The 12,671-nt window shown below is 41.1% G+C and overlaps 1 protein-coding gene across 1 annotated transcript in view; it reads right to left on the reverse strand.

Moving 5' to 3' along the window:
* The window catches only part of PEX1 (peroxisomal biogenesis factor 1), a 165,896-nt gene that overhangs the window by 129,364 nt on the left and 23,861 nt on the right, over positions 1–12,671 (reverse strand). The window contains 1 exon segment of the mRNA XM_030200341.1: positions 6,853–6,972. Within this exon segment, the coding sequence (XP_030056201.1) occupies positions 6,853–6,972 (120 nt within the window).

Raw genomic sequence — 12,671 nt, forward strand, 5'->3', positions numbered from 1 at the left:
CATGTACTTGTAACCTAGATTGGCCACTGTTGGAAACAGGATACTGGGCTTGATGAACCTTCGGTCTGTCCCAGTATGGCAACATACGTTCTTAAATCCTCTGTTTTGCTCTCCATTCCTTTCCTAATAATTCCTAACATTATATTTGCTTTCTTAGCCGCTGCTGCACACTGAGCAGAGCGTTTTGCTGTAATATCAATTATGATACCTAGATCCTTTTCTTGGGAGGAAACTCCTGTGGAACCTTGTATCAAGTACCTATAGTTTGGGGTCCTCTTCCCTACATGCATCACTTTGCACTTGCTCATATTAAACCTCATCTGCCATTTGAATACACAGTCTCATAAGATTCTGATGCAACTTCACAATTCTCTTGTGATTTAACAGTGTTGAATAATTGTGTGTCATCAGTAAATCTGATCACCTCATACTTGTTCCAATTTCCAGATCATCTATAAATGTGATGAAAAGCAGCGGTCCCAACACAGATCCCTGGGGAACCCCACTATTTAACCTTCTCCATTGAGAATATTGACCATTTAACCCTATCCTCCATTTTCTTTTAACCAGTTCTTAATCAGGACACCATCTCCTATTCCATGACCTTTCTTTTAATTTCCTCAGAGGTATCTTAGGCACATTAAATGTAGCTTCCTATGAAGATAGTGTGTTTTATCCAACACAGAAAACATGATAAGGAATGCTATATTTGTGAGCATTTAGTAGGCCATCTGGCAAGTTTCAAAATAATTCAAATGGTGTTTTTAATAGATAAACCCCTTCTCAAATAGGATACCTCATTCCTACGAGTGAGATTAAGTGGTATATAACTGAAAGTTCTAAGTGCCTAACTTTCATCTCCATAGGTAAAATGATTTCCTGCCAAGTGCCTAAATTTGAGAAAATCTTCACTTAAAAAAACTTAGGTATTCTAAGTTCAGCTGAAATTATTCCTAACTTTAGGTATCTAAACAAAGGTGCTTAGTTCAGGTGCTCGGCTCTATTTCAATATCGGCCTCTATATGATCCAGCAGAAATCTCACTTTAGAATTAAAGATTTTTGATAAGAGGCAAGAAATGTTACCAAAGTTCTTATAAATAACCAAGACATGAGGTATAACAGTGCCCCAACACTTCAGATGTATGAATATTCACTAAACACCTTCCTATAATGTAATCAACACACAAACAAGCTGGGGTTTTTTTTTAATCAAATATGGTCAAAAAGTGATGATATAGCTGACTTAAATTAAAAAAGATTTGGGTTTGGCCGTTTGAAAGATGATGGTTTCACTGTAGAATTCTATCAGGCGTTTGCAGATCTTCTGGCGTCCAAGTTGCATGTCATATATAACTCTCTCTTATTACACGAGGGTCAAACTGGCTCCTTCTACCAATCCACGATTATTGTTATACCTAAGCCAGACAGAGACCCCTCTAAAGTTGAAAATTATAGACCTTTTTCGTTGATTAACATAGATAACAAAATTTATGCAAAAATTCTGGCTCTACGACTACAACAGATTGTTCCCGACGTAATTCATAGAGATCAAAATGGGTTTACAGTGGTTAGACTGGCTAGTGACAACTCTAGACTTCTTTGGGACATCCTAGCTCACATTGACAGCTCTCGTGAACCGTTTATAGCAGTATCACTTGACGCTGAGAAAGCTTTTGACCGAATTGAATGGTCGTACTTGTTTCACACTCTGGCCTGGTTTAATTTTAGTCCTTCCTTTATCAACCTGGTCAAAGTGTTGTATGCTACTCCGTTAGCTTCAATCTCAGAGAATGGTACCAATTCTCAATTTTTCCCTCTTCGACGGGGCACCAAACAAGGATGTCCATTGTCTCCTCTCCTGTTCAATATTGCTTTAGAACCCTTAGCTATTAGGGCCGCTCCCACCATTGGTGGGGTAGCTGTGGGAGGGGAGATGTTTAAATTGTCCATATATGCTGATGATATCCTATTGTATACTACTCCAAATTCAATTCCCAGTATCTTGGATTTAATCAACTCTTTTTCCTCTCTGTCTGGCTATAAAATAAACTGGTCTAAATCAGCCATAATGCCGCTCAACTCTTTAGTGCATAGATATCAGATATCTCAGTACCCCTTCTCTTGGCAGCCTACTAAAATCAAATATCTAGGAGTCTGGTATTCAACATCCGTAGATCGGACTATGTCCCTTATTAAAGACCAGATATTAACTTTAACCTCCTCCATTTTAAACTTATGGTCTCCGCTTTATTTAATATGGGGGGGGAAGGATTGAGGCTATTAGGATGGTTCTAGCTCCAAAGTTAAATTATAGAAGTTAAATTATATTTTCAGTATGACCCCCCTCGCTTTCCCAGCTTCACTCTATAACAAGATTGACTCCTTATTGCTTAAGTTTCTTTGGAGACAAAAACCTCCTCGTATTGCACTCAAGAAACTTAAATTACCTAAACATTTGGGAGGTCTTAATGTTCCTGACTTCAAAAAATATCACATGGCCTTTCGTCTTGCATAGTCTTTAATGTGGTTCCAAAAGGACGTCTCACATCTCACGCCCAGACAGCAGGTCTTTGAGGCTGCCTTGGTGCATCCTTGCCCTTTATATCTTCTTCCATATGTTGATTTGTATCCATATTGTAACCAGGTACCCCTAGGTGCAGCCAAGGATAGAACAATCTCCTCCAGCCACAGGCTCCCGGCACAATGAAGAAATAGATGTCCACCAGTAACTTCAATCTTAAGGACTTTTATTCCATGCAGGTTTCTAGTACACAGTTCCAACAGCAGCATAGCACATACCAGGATTCAATACAGGCTTACAGGCTTCAGTCTGGGCTCTTTATCCAGTGCACAATAAACAGTAATTCAATTCCCAAGACAAACAGTTCTTTCAGCTCATTATCACAGTTCAGTCACCAAGCAGCAGTTTCTACCTTCTATCCTCTTTACCTTCAGGAGAGTTCAATATTTTAGGGACTCCTTCTACCAAAGGGTTTTCCCCTGCATCAGCTTCACAGTGAATTCAATACTTTTGGGATTTCCTCTCACCCAAGGAATTTCACCTGCTTCAGTACTTTAGGGACCTCCCTGCCCAAGGTTTTTCAGCCTGCAAATACTTTAGGGACCTCCCTGCCCAAGGGTTTTCAGCCTGCAAATACTTTAGGGACCTCCCTCTACCCAAGGGTTTTCCTCTGCCTCAGCTTCACAGTGAATTCAATACTTTTGGGACTTCCTCTCACCCAAGGAATTTCACCTGCTTCAGTACTTTAGGGACCTGTCTGCCCAAGGGTTTTCAGCCTGCAACTGCCTCTCTCCTTCAGCTCCTCTCTCCTGAACTGAACTCCACTGCTGGGGACTCCTTCCCACCTGCCTAATCAATCCCTGGCTTCAGCTACCACCACCAATCATTCTCCTTCCATTAGCTTCCTCACACCCAAACCAGCTGAGTTAAGCATTAGACTAATGAGACCAATGATGAGCTCCTGCACACAGGGTTTCCTAACTCTCTTTCTGCCTAGTGTCAGCCACTCTACACAACCTGCCAGCTTATGCCCATGTCTTCCCTGATTGCAGCTAGGAGTTCAGTCCGGGTTCTTCATCTCACCCTCTGGCTCCTTGCCTGCAATGCCTTCGGGGACTTGTATTTCAGACTGAAACTGCCTTAACCCAACTATCCTGGAGGTGACTTTATCACAATATACAAAACACCTTAGGCTCTTAAAAGCCTCTGCTTCTGATATCTGTACGCTTAGAGCTGGTCTTGGAATTCGCACTGCCTCACTGGAGGAAGTCTCTCTCTGGTATACCTCTGGTTTTCAGTCAGTTCTCCTGCAGTTTCAAAAAGTGGCATGGATGGGAAAGGGTATTTGGTTGTTATCTCATTTGTATATTGCTGGTAATCTGTTATCACCTGATGCTTTGTCTGTTTTGTATGATGTTCCAGTAATAGATTCTGGCACATGGAGGGGCATCTCTAACCATATTTTGACCTTTCAAGTCTCCAATTCTATTACAACTACCCCTTCGTATTTTATCTCCTCCTGCCTCACCATTGCTTCAGGTAGTAAGAAGGCATCTCTATTATATAAAAAACTTCAGAATTTATACGTTGACACTGTCGCTCTGCTAAAGCAGTCCTGGGAACAGGATCTAAGTTTTGATGCGTCAGAATTCGACTGGTACACCTTCTGGGTTGACTCCATGCAGCAGCGATATCCCAATCCTCGTATTTTGTATTCCACAGAGCCTACTGGACCCTGCTCGAGTAGCACAGATCACTAAGAGTGCTAACTTCAAGTGTTGGTCTTGTCAGGAGAAAAGATGGATCCTTGGCACATATGGTCTTTTTCTGCAAAAACGTCAGAGCATACTGGCGACTATTTGGGCGAAATTGTGTCTTATTTTCATCTGCTTGAGACTGCAGCATCTCCTATGAAGTTGTGATTTTGCGTGCCTCTTCTCCTATCATCTCTCTTCTTGAGTCAGATAAGAAACAGTTTTAATATACTGTTAGCTGTCGCTTTGCATTTAATTGTTTCACATTGGAAAATAATGCACATCTGAATTATAATGAATGGTGGAGCTACATCTGTGTGATAAGAAAATATGAAGCACTTCTTGCCCATAAACATCATAGAGTGAAGTCTGTCTTGAAGACTTGGGCTCGCTTAGACTTTTTTTGTCAGGCATCCCATAGCCCTACTTGACCTTTGCCACTAGGTATTGTCATGGAACGTTCTTATATCTACACTTAGATGCCATGATGTGTTTGTTTGTTTGTTTGTTTTTTGTTTGCTTTTGTGTATCCTTTTATGTTGTATACTATTTGCTTTTGTGTATTCTTTTATGTTGTATTTTGAAAACCTTAATAAAAATATGATTAAAAAAAAAAAGATTTGGGTGAGTTTCTGGAGCGCAAGAACATTATGAGCCAGGTAAATCTCAAGTTGGCACTTCTTACTTTTAGGAACAAGCAACACCAAATGCAGTGCTCTATTAGGCTCTGCCAGGTACTTCAAAGTGAACTAGGCTTGTTACACTCAAGGGAAAGGGACTATTCATCTGACTTAGTATAGCAATTAATCTCTATACAGCATTTCCATATAATTTTGTGCAAACCATTTCCAGTACTTCATGCATGTGACCTCAGACTTAATGCCATCAATCTGGAAGATAATTTAAACATTTAGGGGACCTTTTACTAAAGTTTAGCATGCGCTAAGTGCCATGTGGCTCATAAGTATAAAATAGGACATGCAGCATTTAGCGAAAACTGTCTGCTAGCTTGTGCTAAGCTTTGGTAAAACAGCCCCTTATTTTCTTCTCTCTTGTCCACAGCAAGAAAAGCTAAAGTCTGTATGTAGGCCACAACTATTAGCCATGCTACAACAGGCTCTGCTGACACCTCTGTAGCTATATGAACAGTTTCAAAGACACCAATCTGAGATGTAATGAAGGCATCAAATAAAGCAAAAGCTATTACTTGGATAGCATTGGAAAATTCTATAAAGTGAAAAAAACAAAACTCTCTAATCTTACTCTGCCCCAGCATCAGAGACGTAAGAAAGCATTTTCTAACAAGATATGTAGGATACCATTGATCTTTTGATAAAAAGGAAGTCATCCTCCCTAAGCAGTCTAGTTAGTTAATAATATGCTGTTCACAGAAGAACTAAGGGGAGAGGACAAAAACAATCCACTAATGAAAAGCAGGCTATAAGTTAAAAATACCACTATTATAGAAATACCAAATCACTAACATCCCTTTAAAAATATTCATATACCAAATGACATTGAAACAGACCTCAACATTTCTTAAATAAAGCCATCAGCATAATTGCCAGTATACAGAGAAGGAGCAGCTGTCTGGACCTCAACAGCTATGCACTGTCCGCTCTCTAAATGTCATTGATTTATGGCTCCAAGTTTGAGCTGCATGGTTCCTATTCTCCTGTGAAACGCAGGTATTGTCTGGCCAAATTCAGAGCCATGTGGAGTCACAACAGAGGGAGTCACAACAGAGGTAGTAGGTAAGTGGAAAGTCTAACAGGACAGCTGATGAGACCCTGATGGCAGAATAAAGAGAAGCATGGTGGCCAAATGTCCATATCCCCACCTCCTGGCCAGTTGAAGGAAAGATATGGTGCTATGCTGCTCTTCTCTTGCTGGTCAGGGAGAGAGGGAGGGGAGATGTTTCATGCAGTGAGTGTCAAAAGAAGCTCAAGATGGGAGGGGCTATCGATGGAGAGGAAATGCCAGGGAGCATAGGAGAGTACCTCGGGAATGAGAGTAGGTTTGTGCACTGGGAGAAAATCTATCAAAGCCGTCGCCAGCAATAGCTGGTGGTTGCCCTGTGAAGCTACCTAAATTATTTTGAGAGAATCCCTGAACAAATTTGATAAAAGGGACACAGAAAAACACCACTGCATCATATGAAAGGTCACTCTGAAAGCAGTGAGGCAAACTTTTACACAAAGTCTTGTTTCTGACTCTGTGGTAACTTAGTTTGCAAGTCAGATTTAAAACAAATACTAAAAACATTGATTTCATACTATCATTTATTGTTCTGAATTTCTGTTGATGTAACAAACAAAAGGTAAACAGAACCTGACGGATTTAGTAAGAAATTTACTCTTATTTGGTATGTTTGTTAAGCTTGCTAGTTAATGTCCTATATGTTTATTTAGAAATTCATAAATCTTTCACTAACCTTAGCATGCACTAAGTTCTAAGAAACTGCTAATGGGCTTCTTAGCACACTCTAATGTCCATCCGTGCGTGCTAAGCTTTAGTAAAAGGACTCTAAAAGTAAACAAGCTCCCCACTAACCAGACTAACAATTAAAAACTTACCAAAGTCAGTTTGGGTTGTAGCTTAAGTGAAGTGGGCATTTTAGGGGCCAAACTAGATGATTTTACTAGAACAGCTGCAGAAGTCTCTATATTCATCCTCCTCCTCAGGCCTCTGGGAATCTGAAATGATTAATATGATTTGTGGTTTATTATGTGTGATACACTGCAAATAATAAATATCTAAGGTTTACATGATGCATTCAAAACAATTTTAAAAACCATAACAGCAGAATAAAATGGTAAGCATAAAAAAGTAGTACATCAAATCTCAACTAAAATGAAATAAAACAAAAGTAGCATATTCAAAAGAAAAAAAAAAGATTTTCTAAATATGCTGATCTAGAGTTGTTCATAGCACCAAGGATATGCTTGCAAAGCAATAAATGTGACCACCAACAGCTATAGAGAAATTAGGTCTTACCTGAGTTTTCTTTCTTTTAGTCCTTCACACTATTCCAGAACTTGTGGGATAATTATGTCCATCAACCAAGGTAGAGATAGAGAACACTTAAGTAAGCTGTAAGATATAACCCTCGTGAGGTAGCACAGCCTTTCAGCACACCAGCTCTCAAAATGTTCTCCAAACTCTTGAATGGCTGTTGACGTACATGAGAACATAAGCTTGCCATACAGGGCCAGACCAATGGTCCATCAAGCCCAGTATCCTGTTTCAAAAAGTGGCCAATCCAGGTCACAAATACCTGGCAAGATCCCAGAACAGTAAAACATTTTATGCTGCTTATACAAATAAGCAGTGTTTTCCCAAGTCCATCTTAATAATGGCTTATGTGCTTTACCATATTCTCCAAAGTTTAATTACATGTTGGAGTGAAGAAATATTTTCTCCAGTTTATTTAATTGTACAACTTAGTAGCTTCATTGTGTGCCCATTAGTCCTAGTATTTTGGAAACAGTAAACAAGCAATTCACGTCTACCCGTTCCACTCCATTTATTATTTTAAAGACATCTATCATATCTCCCTCAACTGTCTCCTCTCCAAGCTGAAGAGCCCTAGCCGCTTTATCATTTTCACTGCCCTTCTCTGTACCTGTTTTGAGATGATGTGACCAGAACTGCACACAGTACTCGAGGTATGGTCACATTATGGAGCGATACAAAGGCATCATAAAATTCTCATTTTTGTTTTCCATTCCTTTCCTAATAATTCCTAACATTTTGCTTTCTTAGCCACTGCAGCACACAAAGCAGAGGGTTTCAACGCATCATCAACAATGACACCTAGATCCATTTCCTGGGTGGCGATTCCTAATGTGGATGCTTGCATCATGTAGCTATAGCTGAATTCCTCCTTTCCATATGCATCACTTTGCACTTGATCACATTAAACATCATCTGCTATTTGAATGCCCAGTCTCGTAAGGTGCTCTTGTAATTTTCCATAATCCTCTTGCAATTTAACAACTTTGAATAACTTTGTGTCATTCGCAAATTTAATTACCTCACTATTTCCATCTCTTGATAATTTATAAATATATTAAAAAGCAGCAGTCCCAACATAGACACATGGGGAACCTTACTATCTACCCTTCTCCATTGAGAATACTGACCATTTAACCTTACTCTCCGTTTTCTTTTAACCAGTTTTTAATCCACAATAGAACATTACCTCCTATCCCATGACTTTCCAATTTCCTCTGGTGTCTTTCATGAGGTACTTTGTCAAACACCTTTTGAAAATCCAGATACACAATATTGACCGGCTCACCTTTATACACGTTTATTCACCCCTTCAAAGAAATGTAGTATATTAGTGAGGCAAGATTTCCTTTAACTAATCCATGTTGGCTTTGTGTCTCATTGTCATAAGCCACTGCCATGGCGTTTTTGGAGAACATCCTGACAGGAGAACACACTAGAAGCTGGATAAAGACTTCCAAGGAATAGACACTAGCCCTGAGTTCTAAGAGATTGATGGGCCATTTTCTCTTCATCTGAGACAAAGTCCCCTGAGATGACCGAGATAGTGAGCTTCCAAGCTGAAAAGGCTGGCATCCATGGCCACTATCTCCCAGCAAAGCACAGAGAATGGAACTCCCTTGTTCAAGTTCTACTGCAACAACAACCAGCACATGCTTCGCTTGGCTGACGTCATCCATGGGAAGTACACATAGTTCTGGGAGACTGGAGACCAGTGGCTGAGGAGAGAATGCTGAAGGGGGTTGCATGTGCGCCCACACCCTCGCAGCAGCTCCATAGCCGGTCATAGACCCCAGCACCTGGACATGGGAAAGTCCAAGGCTTGTTCTGTCAAAGCAGCAGCCATACTTGACTGTGTAGCTTCTCCCACCTTTTTACTGTGAGGAAAATCCTCTCCCTCTTCGTGCTGAAGAGAACTCGCAGATACTCTATGGACCGAGAGGGCACTAGCCTGCTCTTTTCAAAACTGATATCCCTGCCTAATGACTAGAGAAGGTGAAAAACGGCAGCTTTGCTGTCTGCAAAAGAGAAGACTTGGTTAAAGCCAGTTGTCAAGATAGGGGTGCCCGCTGATCTCCTGCCAATGCAGGTAGGCTATACCATCACCACCACTTTGGAAAACGTTCTGGGAGCTGTGGCCAGGCCAAGGAGCATTGCCTTTAACTGGAAAGGATGGCTCAAAGTTGCAAACCTCTGATGAAGCAGCCAAATGAGAGGTAGAAAGCCACTGGAGATAGAAAAATACCGAAGGGCTGTGCCACCTAACTAGGTTATATCTTACAGGTCACCAGTGGTCTCTATATCCACCTGCTAATCGATGGATATAACTATCCCACAAGTTCTGGAATAGTGGGAAGGACACTATGGAAATTTATTTTATTGAACACTAACCCATTGTAACCAGTACTGGTGCACCTATATACACCAGCCATCGAGCTAGCAAAACTGCAGATACCTAAATGTAGGAGGGACATGCGTAAAATGCATATCTCAAAGCCCTGCTTATGTTTCAACCATGCAGACGTCCCCTTTGCTTTTATGTTCTGTTATGTGAAGCATTACAAATTAATGTTTAGGTGCCCTGCTGCACTTTCATACATAACTGTACACGTTTACCCATCTAAGTGCTAGTGTTCTAGACATTAACGTGCACAAGAGGAACATAAATGCGTGCACCTAGATTACAGAATTGCCTTTCACATGTCCTGTCATAATTTTAATGTTCTAGTACTGCCATTCTTTATGCTTATATAGTAGTTCACATTATTCAGGTACTATGTTGCATACTGCTGGCCTTTTCAGAGAACTGCAACATCTTGACAAATGAAGACTCGGAAAAACTATCAAGGTCCATATTTTTTGAAAATGTAGTTAATGCTGGCACCTAGTGAATGCCTACATTACATATATTATTACAGTTCTAACATTAACTTACAGTGGTTCATTTTATATCAAGCAGCCTTTAAAAATACCTTCTTAATATATATAATACAGATTTTTGTACATTGATCGTTCTTCCCTCAGTCTTCAAACGTATAATCTTTACTCTGACTAAACAAGCTGCTAGGAGAATAGCTCGATCATACTCACCAGGGAACTGTCTTTATAAAGATCTGCCAGCAAATGGAGAGAGACAGAGCTAAACTTCTTTGACTTCTCTTTATAGCCCAATGGAACAACAACAAAAATTAATCAGTATTCTCGTGTCAAATCTAAGGACTGTTATCCTAGGCAATGCCCATCATCAGGTATAGATACTTAGTGAGCAGCAGCCTTTATGGAAATAGTTACTGTTTTCCTACTTAATTATTTAATATACTATTAGTAACCTAGGCTGAACCACCTTAGATACTTTACTGTCAGCACTTCCTGGGCATCACTGCTTTCCAGGCTAGATATACAGTGGTGGAAATAAGTATTTGATCCCTTGCTGATTTTGTAAGTTTGCCCACTGACAAAGACATGAGCAGCCCATAATTGAAGGGTAGGTTATTGGTAACAGTGAGAGATAGCACATCACAAATTAAATCCGGAAAATCACATTGTGGAAAGTATGTGAATTTATTTGCATTCTGCAGAGGGAAATAAGTATTTGATCCCCCACCAACCAGTAAGAGATCTGGCCCCTACAGACCAGGTAGATGCTCCAAATCAACTCGTTACCTGCATGACAGACAGCTGTCGGCAATGGTCACCTGTATGAAAGACACCTGTCCACAGACTCAGTGAATCAGTCAGACTCTAACCTCTACAAAATGGCCAAGAGCAAGGAGCTGTCTAAGGATGTCAGGGACAAGATCATACACCTGCACAAGGCTGGAATGGGCTACAAAACCATCAGTAAGACGCTGGGCGAGAAGGAGACAACTGTTGGTGCATAGTAAGAAAATGGAAGAAGTACAAAATGACTGTCAATCGACAAAGATCTGGGGCTCCACGCAAAATCTCACCTCGTGGGGTATCCTTGATCATGAGGAAGGTTAGAAATCAGCCTACAACTACAAGGGGGGAACTTGTCAATGATCTCAAGGCAGCTGGGACCACTGTCACCACGAAAACCATTGGTAACACATTACGACATAACGGATTGCAATCCTGCAGTGCCCGCAAGGTCCCCTGCTCCGGAAGGCACATGTGACGGCCCGTCTGAAGTTTGCCAGTGAACACCTGGATGATGCCGAGAGTGATTGGGAGAAGGTGCTGTGGTCAGATGAGACAAAAATTGAGCTCTTTGGCATGAACTCAACTCGCCGTGTTTGGAGGAAGAGAAATGCTGCCTATGACCCAAAGAACACCGTCCCCACTGTCAAGCATGGAGGTGGAAATGTTATGTTTTGGGGGTGTTTCTCTGCTAAGGGCACAGGACTACTTCACCGCAGCAATGGGAGAATGGATGGGGCCATGTACCGTACAATTCTGAGTGACAACCTCCTTCCCTCCGCCAGGGCCTTAAAAATGGGTCGTGGCTGGGTCTTCCAGCACGACAATGACCCAAAACATACAGCCAAGGCAACAAAGGAGTGGCTCAGGAAGAAGCACATTAGGGTCATGGAGTGGCCTAGCCAGTCACCAGACCTTAATCCCATTGAAAACTTATGGAGGGAGCTGAAGCTGCGAGTTGCCAAGCGACAGCCCAGAACTCTTAATGATTTAGAGATGATCTGCAAAGAGGAGTGGACCAAAATTCCTCCTGACATGTGTGCAAACCTCATCATCAACTACAGAAGACGTCTGACCGCTGTGCTTGCCAACAAGGGTTTTGCCACCAAGTATTAGGTCTTGTTTGCCAGAGGGATTAATACTTATTTCCCTCTGCAGAATGCAAATAAATTCATATACTTTCCACAATGTGATTTTCCGGATTTAATTTGTGATGTGCTATCTCTCACTGTTACCAATAACCTACCCTTCAATTATGGGCTGCTCATGTCTTTGTCAGTGGGCAAACTTACAAAATCAGCAAGGGATCAAATACTTATTTCCACCACTGTATGGACTCAAGGAAACAACCATAAGTTTCACTTTCCTCTTCATCCTTGCCAGACCAGTACAGATGACTGGGATGTACCAAAGCTTACTCCTAGACCTAGCATTAAAGTGGGGGGGGGGGAAGTCATAGCTGCCCTCTATACTATTATGCCTCCTCAACAACTTATAAGTGCAAAAAAGCAACTTTGGTTCTAAGTGCACAATGATCCAAGCACTGGATTCTGATTTCTGAGCTGCCATGACCAAAATCAGTCTAGTCCTCTTGATTTCTCCATAAGGACGCAGAACATCTCTAAGTGATCTGCTTAACTTCCGGCTCTAATGCCTGCAACCATCACTACCTGCCATTACACACCGAGACAAGCCTTTCTCCAACCTATACTGGAGAAAG

The sequence above is a fragment of the Microcaecilia unicolor genome, chromosome 1 (assembly GCF_901765095.1).
Source record: "Microcaecilia unicolor chromosome 1, aMicUni1.1, whole genome shotgun sequence".
In the NCBI taxonomy this organism is placed as follows: domain Eukaryota; kingdom Metazoa; phylum Chordata; class Amphibia; order Gymnophiona; family Siphonopidae; genus Microcaecilia; species Microcaecilia unicolor.